The sequence below is a fragment of the Pseudophryne corroboree genome, chromosome 4, assembly GCF_028390025.1.
Source record: "Pseudophryne corroboree isolate aPseCor3 chromosome 4, aPseCor3.hap2, whole genome shotgun sequence".
Classification (NCBI taxonomy): domain Eukaryota; kingdom Metazoa; phylum Chordata; class Amphibia; order Anura; family Myobatrachidae; genus Pseudophryne; species Pseudophryne corroboree.
In genome coordinates this window covers 584,322,872-584,343,744 of record NC_086447.1, presented here as the reverse complement: position 1 = coordinate 584,343,744, position 20,873 = coordinate 584,322,872, and the positions used below count along the sequence as shown (strand labels likewise).

The 20,873-nt window shown below is 43.1% G+C and overlaps 1 protein-coding gene and 1 pseudogene across 1 annotated transcript in view; one reads left to right on the top strand and one right to left on the bottom strand.

Annotated features, from left to right (window-relative positions):
- Window positions 1–20,873, top strand: part of PLG (plasminogen) — a 189,630-nt gene that overhangs the window by 15,925 nt on the left and 152,832 nt on the right. The window contains exons 3-4 of the mRNA XM_063917521.1: window positions 7,529–7,635; window positions 10,250–10,364. Of these exons, the coding sequence (XP_063773591.1) occupies window positions 7,529–7,635; window positions 10,250–10,364 (222 nt within the window). The remainder of the gene's footprint in view (window positions 1–7,528; window positions 7,636–10,249; window positions 10,365–20,873) is intronic.
- LOC134913803 (5S ribosomal RNA) lies at window positions 11,109–11,227 on the bottom strand (annotated as a pseudogene).

Sequence of the window (20,873 nt, the reverse complement as noted above, 5' to 3'; positions counted from 1 at the left end):
CTTTTTATTTTTAAAAAATCCCTATGGACTATGGGGGTCATTTCGACCCGTTTGCACGCAGCGGTTTGTCGCTTGCGAACTGGTCCAGAATGCACATGCGCAGCGGCCGCACTGCGCGTGCGTGATGTTGCCCGGCGACAGGGGTCGCTGGGTTACGTCGCGTCCTACGAAGGAAGTGGTCGCAGAGCCGACTGCAAAGAAGATTGACAGAAAGAAGGCGTACCTTGGCGGATCCGGACCGTTGGAGACCGTTTTCGGGGAGTGGAGAAGAAAACGCAGGCGTGTCCAGCAGAACGGAGGGCGGATGTCTGACGTCAAAGCCGTCCCCAGCATCGCAGAGATCGTCGCACACGGTATGTATGTCCAGGCCTAGTCTACTTCTGCTTGAAATTTTTTTAACTTAGCAGGACTGCACAAGCGATCGCAATCCTGCTAAGCTAAAATACACTCCCCCATAGGCGTGTACTAGTTGATCGCAGCAGCAGCAGCAAAAAGTTGCTAGCTGCAATCAACTCAGAATGACCACCTATGGGCCTAATTCAGAGTTGATTGCAGCATCAAATTTGTTTGCAGCTGGGCAAAACCATGGCCCTCATTCCGAGTTGATCGCTCGCTAGCTACTTTCAGCAGCCATGCAAATGCATAGTCGCCGCCCACGGGGGAGTTTATTTTCGCTTTGCAAGTGTTCGAACGCCTTTGCAGCCGAGTGCAGCAAAAAACATTTTGTGCAGTTTCAGAGTAGCTCTGGACTTACTCAGCTCTTGTGATCACTTCAGTCTTCTTGATGCCGGAATTGACGTCAGACACCCGTCCTGCAAACGCCTGGACATGCCTGCGTTTTCCCAAACACTCCCAGAAAACGGTCAGTTGACATCCATAAACGCCATTGCAATCGGCTGTGCGAATGGATTCTTCGTTAAATCCATCACCCAGCATGATCTGCTTTGTACCCGTACGACGCACCTGCACATTGCATACGCATGCGCAGTTTTGCCATTTTTTTACCTGATCGCTGCGCTGCGAAAATCAGCAACGAGCGATCAACTCGGAATGACCCCCTATGTGCACTGCAGGGGGGGGGAGATATATCATGTGCAGAGAGAGTTAGATTTGGGTGGGGTGTGTTCAAACTGAAATCCAAATTGCAGTTTAAAAATAAAGCAGACTGTATTTACCCTGCACAGAAACAAAATAACCCACCCAAATCTAACTCTCTCTGCAAATGTTATATCTGCCACACCTGCAGTGCACATGGGGGGGTCATTCCGAGTTGATCGCTCGCTAGCAGTGTTTAGCAGTCATGCAAACGCTAAGCCACCACCCTCTGGGAGTGTATTTTAGCTTAGAGGATCGCAGAACGGCTACGAAAAAAAAATTGTGCAGTTTCAGAGTAGCTCCAGACCTACTCAGCGCTTGCGATCTCTTCAGACTGTTCAGTTCCGGATTTGACGTCACAAACATGCCCTGCGTTCGCCCAGCCACGCCTGAGTTTTTCCTGGCATGCCTGCATTTTTTCAAACACTCCCTGAAAACGGTCAGATAACACCCAGAAACGCCCTCTTCCTGTCATTCACTCTGCGGCCAGCAGTCCGACAGAAAAGCTTCGCTAGACCTTATGTAAAACTACATCGGCTGTTGTGAAAGTACGTCTCTCATGCGCACTGCGCCGCATACGCATGTGCAGAAGTACCGGTTTTTTTTGCATCATCGCTGCGCAGCGAACATTTCTGGCTAGCGATCAACTCGGAATGACCCCCATGGTTTTGCCCAACTGCTAACAAATTTGCTGCTGCGATCAACTCTGAATTACCCCCTATATTAGATTGAATGGAAGAGAAATCTTAAATCCACTAAACTACAGAAAGGGGGAGGGTGGCAACATTACGTACATCATTATTATTATTATTATTATTATTATTACGAAAATAAGAATTATAAGTATAAAGGGGCCTCCACAGATTTATTTATTAATCATATATTCTTTAATTACATGTTGACAGGCCAAATAGGTGCTGTCTGACTTATCTCGCCTGCCACAACCTCCTCTTTTTTAGGCATATTTTTGCAGCAGGTTTTTCTGCGATTTGTTTAAACACAGGTTAACTGTATGCTGCAGTTTGAGGGTTTTTATGTAAAAGTTGGCATGGTGATTTCGGTGGGTTGGGTTGGACAGCGACAGTTGTGCAGTGATCCTCCAACATTTTTGCTGTCATAAATCCTGTCGCTTGTTGATTCATACCAATAAGCAGCGTTTTCCTAAATTTGGCACTTGATAAATTTGCCCCTTTGATTTGTTTTCTCTTTACTTTGTTCTAAATAACTATCCCACCTGCTTCCACATACAGTACAGAAATACTCAAAACATGACCTTTTTGGCAGGGTGTAAGTTCCTGGAGCTCAGAAGCAAAATAGTTGTTTGTACCTCCCTCCACTATCATTCACTACTAACACCTCTACAGCACCCAGACAACTACACTCCCAAATTCCCTGCTAACATACCAGTAGCACCCCTACATACATCCCCCAGCCTTCACTACCAACATCCCAACAGCGCCCAGACATAAGCAATCAGTGTGGGACTGGTGCATGTAGGGCCCACCGGGGGGATGCAGTGGTAGGGGCCCATGTTTAGGGATGTGGCCAGTCTCTAGAGGGGGTGTGCCAAGCCACCTCATTGGTTTGCCTAACCATTTTGCAAGAGTTGGTCCCCTAGATTAGTATATACAGTAAATATTGTAGTGCATGCAAAATAATGTACTAGATTAGTAACAGCAAAGTCTGGAACCTGATCCCTAGAGGAGGGGGTGGGCCCCCAGGCAGTAGGGCCCACCGATGGTTTCCCCTGTACCCCTGTGGGCCAGTCCAACCCTGGACGCAACCCCACGTTCCCTGCTAACACACCGGCGGGCAGCAGCCAGACATAAATCCCCCCTCCTTCACTACCAACATACCAGCAGCACCCAGAAATAAATACCCCATCCTCCACTGCCAACATACCAGCAACACCCAGACATAAATCCTCCCCTCCTTCACTGCCAACATACCAGCAGCACCCAGACATAAATTCCCCCTCCTTCACTACCAACACACCAGCAGCACCCAGACATAAATCCCCCATCCTTCACTGCCAACATACCAGCAGCACTCAGACATAAATCCTCCCCTCCTTCACTGCCAACATACCAGCAGCACCCAGACATAATTCCTCCCTCCTGCACTGCCAACACACCAGCAGCACACAGACATACACAATCCACCCTCCTTCACTGCCAACATACCAGCAGCACCCAGACATAAATCCCCCCTCCTTCACTGCCAACATACCAGCAGCACCCAGACATACACAATGCCCACCCTCCATTTACTGCCAAGACACCAGCAGCACCCAGACATGCACCATCATCCTCCTACATTCACTGTGAACATTTCAGCATAGGGTTGGCCATCAACTATTGATGGTTAACAACATCAATGGATAAAACTGATGGTTGATGGTTTTGCCATCGATGACAGAGATCCAATGGTTTTCCACCGAGCCATGCAATGTATTTTTTCTTTCTCGCAGGTGCAGAGACACAGAGCCCAGCTAGCTCTGCCCCCATGTGACCCACAAAGCCCCCTCCCCACTCTCTGATTGGCCCGCTGCCCATCAAATAATAGAGCAGGCATGACCATTAGTGGACAAAATGATTAATGGTTTCAGACCATTCAGGTTAACCATTAATGGTACCAGCAATGGTGACCATCAATGTTAACCTACTGGTGACTATCCCTACTCCAGCAGCACCTAGACACAAACTCTCCTGTTCCTGCATTCACTGCCATCACTCCAGGGGAACCAAAACACACACTCTGCTCCCCCTGCATTGGCCTCAAACACTCCAGCAGCATCCAGACACTCTCCTCCCACTGCATTCACTGCCAACACTGCAGCACCACTCAGGCTCACATTCTCCTCCCACTGCAAACCCCTCAGTAGTGCCTAGAGACACACTCAATACCCCTCTATATTCACTACCAACAGCTTAGCAGCACCCGGACAGCCCATACCAATTAACTACCAGTACCCCAGCACACAATACCATACCTCTCAACATCTAGTCCCTGTGAAGCAGGTCTCTTCTGCTCGCCAAAGGCGCGCACTTAAAAAATGGGGCATGGCCTCAGGGAAACGTAAATGCTGTGGCCACAAGCCACTCCCCTGTTTTCATCACTATGGGGGCACCCAGCACTCTATGAGCTGCTGGCCATGGCCCTCAGCTCCCCTTCCATGGTGAATCTATTTAGATCTATTTACCACTACTCTGCTAAACAGAGCAGCAAATGAGAGAGGGTCTCCCAAGTACCCCCCACATCGGGACACTGCGGCCCGCGGGTGGGACAGCGGGACAGTCCCAGAAAACATGACTGTCCCACGAAAATCAGGACAGTTGGGAGGTATGCAATACCTGTTGCTGATCAGGGTCTTCCGTTCTTGTTATTTGATGCTCCTACAGCAACAGGTCCCATAAGTGTGAGGGGGAAGAGCCAACAAAGGAGGGAGGGGTCATGAAATCCAGCTTCTGCTCTGCTCCTTTTATATACATTAGTATATTTTCCATGCTGGTTCCTAGACTGGGACTAGAGGGACACTGAGGTGGAGGCCCTTGGAGCACACAGAGCAATGGAGGAAGTCAGGGTTCCACTTTGTTCTCGGTAGTGCCATCCATGGTGTTGGGGGTTCTTGAGGACTGGAGTTGGGAACCTCTGTTATATTACATTCTGTATACGCAGTGTGTTTCTAGAGGACAAACCTATAAATTGGGGTATGAGAGTCTTTATTTATTAACATTTACTTGTATTGCACCATCATATGCCGTTGCAAAACAAGCAAAAAACAAGACGAGGCACTAAAAGCAGCAGTTGAGTGGAATGTGCATGAGAATAATGCAGACAATATTGTAAAAACAAGGAAAATGACAGGAAGACTTTGAAAAAATGGGTGGTCTCAGTGCAGATATTAGATAAAAAAATATAAAGCATTATACATATTACAATGATCTATTAATAATATAACAATCAAATAATACTTTATATGCTCCAGTTAACCCACAAATTTGAAATGACTAATGGACTTCAACAAATGATCTCCATTGTATAGAGACATACAACCACCTAGGTGGTTTATCAGAAAGTGACAGCAGGTTTTGCTATATACAGTTTATCAATTTCTGCTGAACAACAAACTCATAGTCATATTACTCCTTAGGAACTGAAGCCTGGGAAACACAGTGTATATGTAAAGAGGATAACAACACACAGATCATAAGTGTTAGAACAAATTCCATATTTATGCTTATACAGGGTGGGGCAGGGAAATGGGCAATTTTCAAAAACAATTTTTTCTGGGTAGGGGTATGATGGGGGGGATTACGTTACCCAACATTGTCTTGCCCACATCATGTCATTTAGCAGCGGCGCAGAGGCACATCTAGAGAGGAGGAGGCCCGTGTGCATGCTCCGTCTGGGCTCCCTCATCTCTAGCCAGCTCTGGACACTAGGGTCACAAGGGGACCATAGAGCTGTCCCAGGGTCTAGTGCGCATGTCTCTGGGAAAATGGCGTGGTGGCCATTTCCCATGCTTTCCTTACAGTGCATGCTCAAAATTCTTGGAAAATGGCCACCGCAACATTTTCCTGGTGATTTTTGCAGCGCTGGTGATGCCAACACAGAACTCAGAAGGGTAAGTGTTAAAAAAAATGGGTGCAGGGTGTGTGGTGTGGCCCCCCTAGTAACTGGGGGCCGGTGGCACTCACACTGCACCCATTATAAATACACCAGTGCAGTGGCGTCACTACAGGGGTGTATACCGCACCTGTGTGTCACCCACCATTGAGTGACACCAAAATGCCAGCTCCTGCTCAGTGACAGGAGCCGGGTGCTGTACTGTAACATTACGTGCAGAACTCAGCTCCTGTCACAGTGTAGGAGCCAGCACTGCAGCCCAGCATCTTCGGGACCCCCGGAGTGGTGCACATGCAGATCGGGCCATGAGGCCACACCCCCTATCCCACAAGGCTATGGCCCCTTTTGTCAAAAACACAGTGACCCCCCCCAGCATTAAGTATCCATGGAACAGTGGAGTGGTGCACAACGTGCTCTCGCCATCAAGATGGCACGACATGTCGTACTGCAAGGGTACCAATGAACGCATTGCAGCAGCTTTTTCAAAACCTTTATCTCCAGGAATTGTGATATTACTTGGCTTTCAAGGTCCCCAGACCTCTCGACATGTGATTTTTTTTTTTTTTTTTGGGGGGGGGTGCACTTAAAAAGCAAAGTGTACTCTTATCGCCAATACTATATTAAAGAGCTGAAAGAAATAATTTGTCAATAAATTGCTGGAATTTCTTTGGAGATGTTATGCCAAACATGTTATTATTATTACCAGTTATTTATATAGCGCACACATATTCCGCAGTGCTTTACATAGAAGATTTTGGCCATTCACATCAGTCCCTGCCCCAGTGGAGCTTACAATCTATATTCCCTACCACATGTACACACACATGCTAGGGTTAATTTTGTTGGGATCCAATTAAACTACCAGTATATTTTTGGATTGCGGGTGGAAACCCATGCAAGTACAGGGAGAGTATACAAACTCCCCACAGTTAGGGCCATGGTGTGATTTGAACCCATGACCTCAGTGTTGTGGGGCAGTAATGCTAACTATTACACTAGCCGTGCATGTTTGGACATTTTAGAGGAATACCTACGCAGACACAGAAGTCACCTTCGGGATGTGATCTTCAAGAATGCAATATACTTTAAGGGGATCAGTATGATTTACCTACAATCAAAATACTGATTGTCAAAATACAGACAACAATTGACCGATGGTCAAAATACCGACATGGTCAAAATATCACCATTTCAAATGTCGACACTGTAAAAATACAGAAATTAAAAAAAAAGTCGACACACTTTAAAAAAAAAGAAAATTGGTGTGTATGTCGATATATGTCAACATGGACCCCGTATAAGTGTACCTCGCAGGCACAGTGCCTCGCTGCGCTTGGCACACTATTATATTCCCCTTCCCCGTCCACTGGGATGGTAAAGTATTAACAAGTCGGTTTCAATTAAAAAATTATGAAAAACTCATGTCAATTTTTTTTTGCCTGTCGACATTTTAAATGTCGGTATTTTGACAGTGTCTGCATTTTTAATGTAGGTATTCAGACCATGTCGGGATTTTGATTGTAGGTAAATTGACTGCATCCCCTTTTAAGATAGCATATTTGTAATTTGGCAAATAAAAAATATTTATTGAATTACTGAGTTATTAAAAATGCCCGTATCCCTGCCCCACCCTGTATTTGCCATCTTAGAATTAACTTGTACAGAACATTCCTATACTACCTATAATACAAGAACAGAGCCAGACAGCATCCCTTTGTACTTTCCTATAATGATCCTCACATTTCTATGCTTTTACATGTTTTTTATATACTAGCACACTTTGTTTTGTTTTTATTCACCACAGGTCATTTTTGTACAGCACAAAAAATCAATTTTGTGTTACACTGCCTGACAACCAGAAATCTTCAGCATTACGCAGAAGAAATGATGTTGCTTTATATGAAAAGAAAAGTATGTATTTTATTTATTTATTTATTAATAGTTACTTTTATTGCGCTTTACAATTGGAAACAACAATGGTAAAACACAACTGGGTAATAATAAACAGTCATAGAGGTAGGAAGGCCCTGCTCACAAGTTTACAATCTATAGGGAATTAGGCATTAATACACACAAGGACAGGTGCTATCTGTTGCATAATTGTCCACCAGATTGCAAACAATTATGCTACACAGAATGTACAAAATATCAATGTTTAATAACAAGAAATGCATATAGTGGGCCTTATTCAGAGCCAGTCTGAAACTTCACTATTTAAATATTGCATCTCTGTGTCAGTCTCATCTGCATATCTCCAGCTGCAACTTTCTCCTCTTGGCTGTGAATCCCTTCACTTGTTGTACCTGCATGAGATGAGACTGGAGTGTTACTAGAGGCTTGCATTCACTGACAGTACTGAAAATGCTAAAGGTTGCAGCACACAATGGAATTATATTGAATATTTTGAAGCTAATGGCTAGAATGTGCAGCTAATATATACTGATGTGGTTCCCTAAACAAATAAAAAAATATATATACATGTATTTGCATTTGATTAGTCTCCAGAGTAACACTCCTGTTTCATCTATTGATATTTGTTTCATTTTAAATTGGGGAATTGTTAGGGACTTCTTTAGCGTCCACCTGAAACTCTATTTATTCTGAGAATTCCTCTGATCCCATCAGACTACCATTTCCAGTTCAAACGGCTGCAGTTCCCAGTAAAGGTCTGCTATGCCATGACCATTAACAAAGCTCAGGGGCAGAGTTTGAAAGTGGCTGGTGTGGATATGAGGAGTGTCCATAACCAGATTAAGGGGGGGATGCAGGGCATACTGTACCCTGGGCCCCCCTTTGCCAGAACACACTGACTTAACTAGCTTTCCCTCTTAAGCAGCAGCAGAACCAGCAGCCAGATTGTGAGCAGGACAGTATGCAGGGCAGGAGTATCATGTTTCATGAGCTACTCCCGAGTCCTGTCCCAGTGTGTAAGTAGTACAGAGGCTGCTGCTATTCTTGCTACAAATTTTTTTTATAAAATAGTTGTCTTTCAATTAGTTGGAACTATAACAGTACCCAGCCATTATTAAACTATTAGTTTAAAACTAATATACACGATTGGTTTAAATGTATTATACATAATCCATACATCCCAACAAGACTCATTCCAGGAGAGACAACATGCTCTCTACCTATACTTCCTTCTTAATTTATGATTGCAATCACCTGTGTTGAAATACCTTTCTTATCAATTAAATAGTTCAACACAGATGACACCAATCATATATTAAGTGGGAAGTCCAGGTAGAGAGCATTTTGTCCCTCCTAGAATAGCACATGTTGGGAGGTATGTACAAGCTGATATACCCCCCACCACCACCACCACCTTTCACCGGGGCCCCCTGTCTTAAGGGCCCCGGGCACCCCCAAACCTTAATCCGGCCCTGGGAGTGGCTGCTTCTCCCATGGCCAGTTGTATGTTGTCTGTTCCAGAGTCAGCTCATGACAGCCTGCCCATTCTCCAGCCTGAAGGAAAGATTAAAAATGTAGTTTACCAGGAAGTCCTTCAAAATTAAAGTTACAAGCACAGAAATACTTGAAATTCTGTAGCAAGCACGGGTATTCAGCTAGCAGGCATATATACATTGGCAGTAAGGATTGTGTAATGGTTAGCATTACTGCCTCACAACACTGAGGTCATGGGTTCAATTCACACCGTGGCCCTAACTGTGTGGAGCTTGCATGTTCTCCCAATACTTGAGTGGGTTTCCTCTAGGTACTCCAGTTTCCTCCCACAATCCAAAAATATACTGGAAGGTTAATTGGCTCCAGACAAAAAGGAACCTTAGTTTGTAAGTGTGTGTGTGTGTACATGTGTTTAGGGCAGACTCGATGTGCTAAGTCACTTTTTATATATATATATATATATATATATTGCTAGTTTATGGACACTTCACAAAAAATATGATTGATTGAAGAACAAGAATTGTAATTACTCACAAAGCATTCGATGTTTCGCTCCACAATGGACCTTCATCAGGACCAGCAGCAGAGCATATGTACAGCAAGCAACACAGCCTCAGGCTGTAGTAACAGCTAAAGATAAATACTGTATACTTTGTTTCTCTTTATAAAAACACACAACAATCACACTGAGCTATAGTGAGCCCCATGTGGAATTAGTCTTGTGAATTTCAGGACTATTCTAAGCTAAGAAATAAAATATATGGTGAAAACCATTCACAAGCATACTATTCCCCATAGGGTTTTAATAATATAGGAACACATTGAAATAAATATAGACACAGCAGCAATTTGTTTTTAAATCACTTTATTCATTCTTTAATCACATTTTCTATACTTTTGTACTAAAAAAAATTTTTTTTCCGTCTATCATGGAATAAAATACACACTTTTATTGCTAGACACACTTAAAAGTTAAGTCTTAATATTAAAAAGGTTTACATACATACTGTATATTTTTCATTGTAAATTATTGTACCTATATACAATGAGACTGGTAGCACCACCTTTTATTGCAGTATATAATCACAGCCATTTATAAACTTATTTTTTATTATTTTAGTGTACATGGAAGATTGCATCAAAGGAATTGGAAAGGATTACAGGGGAACACAGTCCAAAACACATTCAGGGAAAACGTGTCAGGAATGGACAGCGAGAGTTCCACACGTACCAAAGTATGATGCAAAACTGTTTGAATTTAAGTGCAATCCGCCATATTTAAAAATTAACTTACTATGCTTACTTAACAATTATGTCGGTAGGCAAAGGGCGATCGGGCACTGGTCAAGATAATACAGTCATACCGGACAATTTAAACCCTTAAGAATTTAGGAAGAAAAAATTCAGTTTTTTTCTTTATATTGTCCTAGTTGGTGGTGCGCCCAGAGCCAGAAAGTACATGTACTGGCAATGGGAGAAAGAGAAGGCTCTTGTGTGGGCACACTCTTCTACAATAGAGGAAAATTCCTATCATACTGTATGTGAAAGAAAATGTTTAAAACATCATTTTTATTAATAAAGTTTAAAACATAATTACCCATCTAAATGATCCATAGAAAATAAAGTAATTATGAAAAAGATTTAAAATGTTCTGGTCTATTTTTTCTCAAGAAGTGATTGGAAAGGTTGTAGACACTCAATTGTCTTACCCCCAATTCCCCTGACCAGTACAGAATATCTGTATTAATGGGACCGAGGAGTGGTCGTGAAAGTAATAGTAAGCATGTCTCAATAAGACCAATTATGATTGGAAATTATTGGTCACCAACGATAGAAACCTGAATTAGTGAAAGATATCACATGTATCAAAAATAGAAACTGGACGGAAAACTACAGTAAAGAGGTATTGTAAGAGAGAGATATTTAGTGGTGATAATGCTGTTGGTGTCACATGTCACATAGAAAGGAAAAAGATTCCTGCTCTACAACACCAGGTATTCGCAGGAAGTCTCCTTTCCAGGTACTAACCCGGCCCAACGCTGTTTAGCTTCCAAGATCGGACGAGATCGGGCATTGGCAGCGTGGTATGATAGTAGAGAATTTATATGATCCGTACACCAATGAGAGTGCACCTATATAAGAAATTAGTAAAAGGAATGGAAATATTTCTAGAAAAAAGGAGAGAGAGTGAATAAGTAAAGTAAATAAGAATATGTGGATCTGCTTTCCACGTTAGGCATGGCCCAACAAATCCCACATTCGTGGTATTGTGTTCCGTGGATCGTGGATGAGAGTCCACGGAAAAAGTAATGGAACAGAGACAAAACGTAGAGAATTGCTAATTTCGGTTCAATTGTGTATTGAAACAATAAGTAAATTGGATACTGCAGTAAACGTCAAATCAGTTATAAGAGATATATCTGTGTCACTCTTGGTAATATTGTGCTCCTGACACCAAGTGCTGTTTTTAGTACCAAAATAGAACATGAAAATCTGTTCTTAAAGAATATATATATTGCATATTATCCAGACTAGGTCAGAAATGCAAACATAATATTTTGTCATCAGTTTCTGGAATCCTATTGAGGATCTTGGAAGCTAAACAGCGTTGGGCCGGGTTAGTACCTGGAAAGGAGACTTCCTGCGAATACCTGGTGTTGTAGAGCAGGAATCTTTTTCCTTTCTATGTGACATGTGACACCTACAGCAGTATCACCACTAAATATCTCTCTCATACAATACCTCATTACTGTAGTTTTCCGTCCAGTTTCTATTTTTGATACATGTGATATCTGTCACTAATTCAGGTTTCTATCGTTGGTGACCAATAATTTCCAATCATAATTGGTCTTATTGAGACATACTTACTATTACTTTCACGACCACTCCTCGGTCCCATTAATACAGATATTCTGTACTGGTCAGGGGAATTGGGGGTAAGACAATTGAGTGTCTACAACCTTTCCAATCACTTCTTGTGAAAAAATAGACCAGAACATTTTAAATCTTTTTCATAATTTCTTTATTTTCTATGGATCATTTAGATGGGTAATTATGTTTTAAACTTTATTAATAAAAATTATGTTTTAAACATTTTCTTTCACATACGATAGGAATTTTCCTCTATTGTAGAAGAGTGCGCCCACACAAGAGCCTTCTCTTTCTCCCATTAACAATTATGCCTTTAGTTATTCAAGAGAGAGAAAACAGTTTGTGTATTATTATGAACATGTGGAAACAACTGTTTTCTCAGTCAGCTTGTGTTAAATTGCTTTTTAGCAATTTTCTCTGGTGGTGCAATCAGCCTCCATTTGCCAAGTGCACAAAATATTCCACCGCAGCAAATAGGTTTACAGTGCAAGATGCCATTGTTTGCAGAGGAGCAGAAGTTTGCACTTGTTGTTGGGGAGAGTGAAGGCTTTTACAGAACAGTATAGCGTACCTACCTTTACAGAGCATTAGAGTGACTACCTTTACAGAGCAGTACAGCGTGTCTACCTTTACAGAGCATTAGAGTGACTACCTTTTCAGAGCAGTACAGCGTGTCTACCTTTACAGAGCAGTACAGCGTGCCTTCCTTTACAGAGCATTACCGAGTGACTACCTTTACAGAGTAGTACAGCGTGCCTACCTTCAGGGTCGGACTGGCCCACAGGGGTACCAGGGAAACCACCAGTAGGCCCCATTGCCTGAGTGCCCACTCCTTCCTCTAGGGATCAGGTGCAGACTGTGCACTTGTATTATACATGGTAGATATGTTGCATTACACTGCACTAGACTATTGTGTATTTCAAGCCTCTGTGGAGGCTTGCCACACCCCCTTTGTAGGCTGGCCACACCCTTAAGTATGGGCCCCTATCACTGCATTCCCCTGGTGGGCCCCTCATGCCCCAGTCTGACACTGCCTACCTTCACAGAGCAGTACAGTGTGTCTACCTTTACAGAGCAGTACAGCATGCCTTCCTTTACAGAGCAGTACAGCGTGCCTACCTTAACAGAGCAGTACAGCATGCCTACCTTTACAGAGCAGTACAGCGTGCCTACCTTTACAAATCAGTACAGCATGCCTTCCTTTACAGAGCAGTACAGCGTGCCTACCTTTACAGAGCAGTACAGCGTGCTTTCCTTTACGTAGCAGTACAGCGTGTCTACCTTTACAAAGCAGTACAGAGTGTCTACCTTTACAGAGCAGTACAGTGTGTCTACCTTTACAGAGCAGTACAGCGTGCCTTCCTTCACAGACCAGTACAGCGTGTCTACCTTTACAGAGCAGTACAGCGTGCCTTCCTTTACAGAGCAGTACAGCGTGCCTACCTTTACAGAGCAGTACAGCATGCCTACCTTTACATAGCAGTACAGCATGTCTACCTTTACAAAGCAGTACAGCGTGTCTACCTTTACAGAGCAGTACGGTGTGTCTACCTTTACAGAGCAGTACAGCATGCCTTCCTTTACAGAGCAGTACAGTGTGCCTTCCTTTACAGAGCAGTACAGCGTGTTGTCGAAGTCAGAAAAATGTCTCTATGCACGTTGCCATATTTGCACCGCACACTGGTCCGTGCTGCGCGTGCGTACGCTCTCCCGTGGAGGCGCATACCCGCAATAGCGTGCACTCGCAGGCGCGGTATGCGTATTTACGGTAGAGTTTATGTAGTCGTAGCGTGCGACTCATTCGTTACATATTTTCACAATTAATGTAGTTTATAGATCATGGTCCCTTTGATAGATTCTGAAAGTTTGGTTAAAATACAATGTCCCAGAGCTGAGGAATCCCTCTTTATATCGTACGAAGGGTCTAACAGGAATCATACAGCAGTGTTTGGTACCCATCGGAAGAGTATTTAATTAGCAATATTCCGGTGTTGGTTTGGAGCGTATTAATCGCTCGTGCGAATAGTTATGGACATAAGAAGTTTATGTCCATTTCTATTATTTACACATACTCAGGTATGCGGCGGGAAACCCAGTTTCCCACCCACCTGAGCTGTTGGAAATCGTCACAGCCCACCTGTATGAATCACCCTATGACCTTTTGTTATGATGCAGGGCCGAATTCCTTCGGCCAATGGACAATGGGATTGTAGGACCAGGAGATTGCATTGTGTGTGGGGCATAAATAGGCAGGCCGACCACATCCAGCTCTCACTCTCTCATCAACGGTTATCTGCTGATAGCCGGGAGCTGGATATCGAGGCGCAGGCGATCATACCCTTTGTGCGTAAGTTTCTCTCCGTAATCATTGTCTTTCTGTGAGCCAATTTCTCTCATCTCTCCCCGTCTCTCTCTCTCTCCTCTTTTCTCTTATATCTCTCATAGTATTATAGTATTGTATTGTATTGCATTTAGGTCAGTGTAGTATTGTCTTTTTGTATTTATTGTTTAGTTCTGTGGTTAGGAAGTCTCTGTTATATTGTAGTGTATCATTTGTACTGTTATCCCCTTTTACAAGTATATTAGATATAATACAGTTAATAGGCTTTGGAACCTAAATCAGTATCTGTGTGTTTTCTATAGTGTTAAGTGTTCACTTGAGCGTCGGTGACGCTCAAGCAGCTTTGTAGTTAGTCAGGTTACACAAGGTTGCACTTACACCCTGTACTCACATTAAGGTATTCTTTGTATTTCTTTGGTATAAGGTTTAAACATTAAGGTATAGCGTTGTGAGCGTCTGCGCCGCTGGTGATCTCCTCGTGGTCTCGAGCGTCCGCTACGCCATAGCGAATCATTACTCTAGTCATAGCCAATAACGTGTCCTGTGATCACTGGGCCGTGAGCGAACGTGACGCTTGAGCGTCTCGCCTACGGCTTAGCGATCGTTACGCAGATAGCGTACCCATACGGTATTTCTTAAGCAAACAGCGTACAGTGTTCTTAGCTTCATAAAGGGTTGTTTATACGACAAGGGAATTTGGCATTGACAATTGGGGACTCGTCCTATCCTTCTCATATCTGCACTAGGTAGATCAGCAGACATTATCCCCCAGCAAAGGGTGGGAGATTGTCTCATAGTGCTGGCGGGATAAGCGTCTGCTTCGCTTAGATAAAGAGTGCTGAAGGAACCCGGTAACCGGAAGTAAGAACAAAACGCTTGTGTCCTTTTAAAACTGTTTATTTTTCTTTTGTCTTGCGTACGCACGCATATATCTGCATTTCTGTTTCAATTTCGTATATCACTATTCCTGTTTGCCAATTTTTATAGTTGATAGAAAGTGCTAAAAAGAGATTTGCTGTTATTTCATAATAAAGGTAATAGTTAAAGTATAGAACAACACACGATTTGTCTAAGAGACAAGGCAGTCAGTGTGGATTGCGGTAGATGATCAGGGATCATCTACATTGATAAAGGTAGAAATTGTGTTACGGTGGATCTTTGTTTTGCGTACACGTGTCCCTAACAAAAGACTTGCGTACGCAATCCAAACGGCAGACGCACGCAGCGTTCATTACGCAACGTAGCGTCCGGTTACGCCCACGTAGCTCAAGCTGTGATAAAGTGAAGTAACGCAAAGGCGATAATTAACGCACAGCGGTAGATAACGCTACGCGGTAAATAACGCAAATCTATTTTTGGAAAAATCTGAAATTTAGTTTAACAGATCCTGCTCCTAATTGGTAACACTTTTGGCCTAAAGACAATTTCTGCGCAGAAATAGATATAGAAACAAAAGTGTACATGTGTTGAGTGAGTGTGTTTTGTATACAAAAGTTTATACAATTTTAAAGGTGGAACCACAAGGAAAGCCGAGTACTCGTCAAGGGACATACGTGTAAGTGACATATACGGTGGCTAGGGAGGCATCCCTGGTTAAATAATATTTGAGCATTAGAGTATAGCGGACCATAAGGTAACAAGACCAGGAGGTCATAAGGTAACAGACCAGGAGGTCATAAGGTAACAGACCAGGAGGTCATAAGGTAACAGGTAAAATAGACAAAGAGGTCCGCTATAAAAGTCCAGTGGCACAACGCCTGGGGTGTTGGTGCAGAACCCATATAGGCCATACAAGCTCTTGCTGAAGGAATCGCGGCCGGAAACATCGATTCCATTGATCTTTCAGTACATGACAAGTAGTGCTCGTGTACTGAACGATTGGACCGCACGTAATTGTGTGCAGTAGTTAGTAATCTGACCTAATACCATTAGAGTAAAGTGGTCACAAACGCTATTTGTACATTCTGACGTGATTTGTGTAATTTTTTATTTTTGGAAGGGAAGTTCGCTGGTCACTCAGGAACTATCGAACAACCGATACTTGCTGGGGAACGCGCCCCAGTAAATAAAGGTTCACAGGGGCCCTAGGTTGGGTACAGCAGCTCTGGTTACAGTGATTGCAGTACTGGCCAACGTGGGCGAGAAGTAAGTGGGGTACTTGATAAACCACCACCGCCGGCCTGCCCAAGGACATCTTGGTTTGTTTGTAAGGGTTCGCTGAAAACCTTGAGATAAAGATCCAAGGAGGAATAAGCAACGCCTGCAGATTATGGGGGCCATTTGTTCAGGTAGGGGGCGATCAACCTCGGTTCGGGTTGATTCAGAGAACCGACCAGTTGGGTCGGCACGATATGTAATGTGTGAAAAATACGGTAGTCACACAGAGGTTTTATGTGATGAATGGGAGAGAATGACTGTACAAGACAGGGACAAATTCCCAAGAATAGGTAGCTTCAGTCCAGTAGTGTTACAAAATTTAAGGAGGAGGATAAGTCTCATTGAACCAACGAAGAGACAAAATAAACATTATGAATATTTACAGTTATGGCAACAGGAAAGTGAATTACAAAAAGAGTCTATTGACTTTTCTGACTCTTATCTTGAGAGGAGAGACAGTGGCATCAGGAGAGGGGTTGATTGCGGAGAGAAAGACACAAGGGTGAACAATAAAAACGCTCTTAGCAACTGTAATATAGATTATAAGAATAAGTGTAATAAATGTAACAATGATTATTGTAATACTGTTGAATGTACAACTATTAACCTGTGCAAGCTGCACCCCATGTCAAACCTCCCTCAGGAATACAAACAAGAAAGTGAGCCCAGAACGATGTCGGCACCTCTTCCAGAAGCCATCCTACAAGACATCCAGGTGGACACGACCAAATTGGTAAAGGCAATAATCAAACCCCCTAACGGAGGGTCAGGTGAGGTCGTGTCCACAGGTACGTACAATGTTTTATATCACGCACAAACAAATGTACCCCATATTATAAGACCAAAACAAGGTGATGTAATTGAGTTTAGTCCTGTCAGGGTGATCACAGTCCCCAATGGGAAGACTGACGATCAGGGAACCATTCCCGTCAAGGACAGTGCAATGCGCCATCCCTGGTCCCGGACAGAATTGAGATCAATCATGTCTGATTACCCAGATCCTAGGAAAGATCTAACTGTATGATCAAAGATTCACAGAAGGTATATCAACTCCCTAGACAACGACATAATCATGGTATCCAAGGAATCAGGTAGGTACAGGGAAAGCGGTTGATGGTGATGAGCATCCAAGCGTTTGAGGAGGCATCAAATCAACCAAAACCCCAGGCCATTGGCACATGGAGGAACTTAAGGATTTGTGATCTGTGCAAAAGAGAAGGGCATTGTGCTAGCAACTGTAATAACCCACATAAAGTTAGACCCCCTAGACCAAGAAATGAGCAAAATTACAATACACACCATTATAATCAAGGATCACATAGGCAGGAAAGGTGATTATTAGGAATGGAGGCAAGCCTGAAGTAACGGTTAATGAAGTGGGAGGTCATTCACTAAAGACACAGGAATGACCAGGTGAAAAGTTGTAAATGTATTTGTGAAAAATGTTTTTCTCTCCCTCTCTCTATCCCCATCTCTGACTAGTAGTGGTAAGAATTCACACATTGCATACCCACTTGGTCCTTGCAGAAGTCTACCAAACCCCAGCATGACCTCCGCCACAATGTATTTCTGGCCAGATACAGACAGTGGAGTAATGCAGGTGCTGGTGGGGAGGGACTGCTCAAGGAGACCAGTAGACACATAGATATGACAGCCTAATAAGTCTGACAATGTTTTTCTAATGCTAACAATGTTTTCTTACAATGTTTAAAAATGCTTTGTTTCTCTTTTCTTATTGATGGTTATTGTCGAGTTATGTAATGTATATATGCACATGAATTGTTCTCTATCTCTTTTGTTTTTTTTTATTTTCTCTCTCTTCTCACTCATGTTTCCATGGTTTAAAGATGCTATGTCACCCCTCAGTTGGACCAATGGTAATGCCAGATTTTTGCTCCTTACAGAAAGATCGTCGGTTAGGAAGGAATATTGCATCACCAGAATGATCGTTTTTGAAGACTGAGAGACAACACCTTTGAGAGGACAGCAGAACAAGAAGAACAACAAGACGAGAGAACTTATTATCGTAACGAGTTCTCTCCCCCTCAAACTGATTTTCTTATACCCCATTTACAAATTTCTTCTTTTCTCCTCCTGTAAGATGGACTTGCCCCAAGAGACTGTGATATGGATTTTTCCCGTTAACCATGATGTTGACCAGAGCAGTCTGTTTCGGTGAGAGTACCAGTGAGGTCGAGAAAGGATCCAGAAAGGTCCTGATGACTGAGACGGAGGTGTAAATTTCCAATAGCAACCCAATCACCAAGCAAAGGCGAGTACCGGGCACGATCTAACAACCATGTTATTTGTAAACAACTGTGAAGGAATGTTAGTTCAAAAAGAAAGTTGTATCTGTAGGCTCTGTAACAAAGAAATGCCAATCCAGTTTTAATATCCATATGGACCGGCATCCATTGAGTGACTATCACTCTCTAGTGGGTAGCGTGTTAAACCAGGCGGATTGTTGGGTATGCTCTCAAGTACCTCAGGGTCACAGCAAATCAGGGCTAGTACCATTTCCTTTAACGTTGGGGGAGGTACTTGAGCTAAGTGGTGGGAGACCGGTGGACCGGAGGTTTAATATCTCCAGCCCTCCTAGTTTGAAGCTCCACCAATACCATGTGGATAGGTCCCTCATATGTTTTAACATCTCCAATCCCAGAAAACCGGGAAATTGGGAAGTGTCATGGAGCAACCTTACCATGACCTTTTCACACAGAGCAGATAGAATGCCTACAGATACAGAGCTGGTACGCCACATAGCCAGTAGAGGAAAATCTTTCCGGTATCGATATACCTTAGGAAATAGGATTACTAGAGTTGGAGAGGTATCACCAGGATACTGTGCACATATCGTACAAACCGATACGTGCATTAGGCAGATGGAAGAATTAGGGTCAGGAGATTTCACCTGGAAGGTTTGTAACATGGTCATGTCCTTCTCCGTCCCTTATGTTCTCCCCGATGATGCATATTTCATATGCGGGAGAAAGGCGTACAAGTGGCTTGCCCCAAACTCTGAAGGATTGTGTTATATTGGAAAAGTATTGCCTGAAGTGATGACTGTAACACATGACAAAATGAAGGACATACACCGTGGTGCCCAAGCTCCTTATACTCACACTCATTACGAGCACCGAGTTAAAAGACAACTGTCAGAAAGGTTAGAGCATCCGGCCTCTGATCTTATCCATGAATCCACCGGGATTCAGGTTCTGGTAGCGTTAGATTTCACTCGTACCGCTCGAGGAGTGATGAATTATAGATACATTTCCGCACTCGCCAATTTGTTAGATAATATCACTGAAATGTATGATGACACGTTTAGATACACTGGAAGAGAACTTCAAGCCTACAAAACAGAACTAGTTCAGCATAGGATGGTTCTTAATTATCTTACAGCAGTAACAGGCGGATATTGTGTTACATTGGCAACACAGTACGGCATAAAGTGTTGCACGTATATCACAAATAGCACCGAGGATCCGGTAGAGGTCATAGACCAAAAGATGGACGATATTCTCCAATTGAAGTGGGAATTTCGTCGAAAACACAATCTCACCCTTGCTGCTGTAAGTAATGAGCTGACTGGTTGGGTGTCATGGTTGAACCCGCGAAATTGGTTCTCCGGTTTGGGAGACTGGGCTCAAGGAGTCATAATGGATGTTGGAAAGTTTCTACTATGTATCTTGGGTGTCGTTATATCGATTGGATTGATATTTAGATGCGGGCAGGCTTTAATGAGGTGCAAACAAAGTACAAAAGTGATGAGCTTGAGGAGTGAGGAAACCGTAATTAACCTGGATTTGATTTATGACCCAATGATAGAAACCAGGATGTGATGAAAATGCGATTATATGGTCCGTTTCTTTCACCTGTTTTTCTGCTTTTTCTCCAAGATACAAAGACCCCCTTGGACGAGGAAGCTGACGAGACGAGATGTATACAGACAACGGATTGACCAAAGAAGAAGATTTGACAACTTTAAATATGGACACTTGATGAACTTTGCCATGGATCCCCAGTTTCCCTAGTACTTTTAAACTCACGCTAGCCCAACATTTTTTGTAAATCTGATGGCTCAGACAAAGCTATTTGCTCATGCCCAAGGAGCAATACAGCGCAAAGAAGACGACTCTCAACAGATACCGAACACAACTTCGACGACAGATGTACATTTCCCTGACATAGAATATCATTGCATTTTCCATAAGTGTTCTTTATCTTCATCTCTACAACCCTCAGGTAATGACACACATAGACGATAGGGAATACAGGCACAGATATCAGCAACCACATACCTCCCCCATTCATGTATCATCAACTAAAATGTGCTCCCCATTTTGTTCAAAATCCGAAAAGAGCTCGGTAAAGT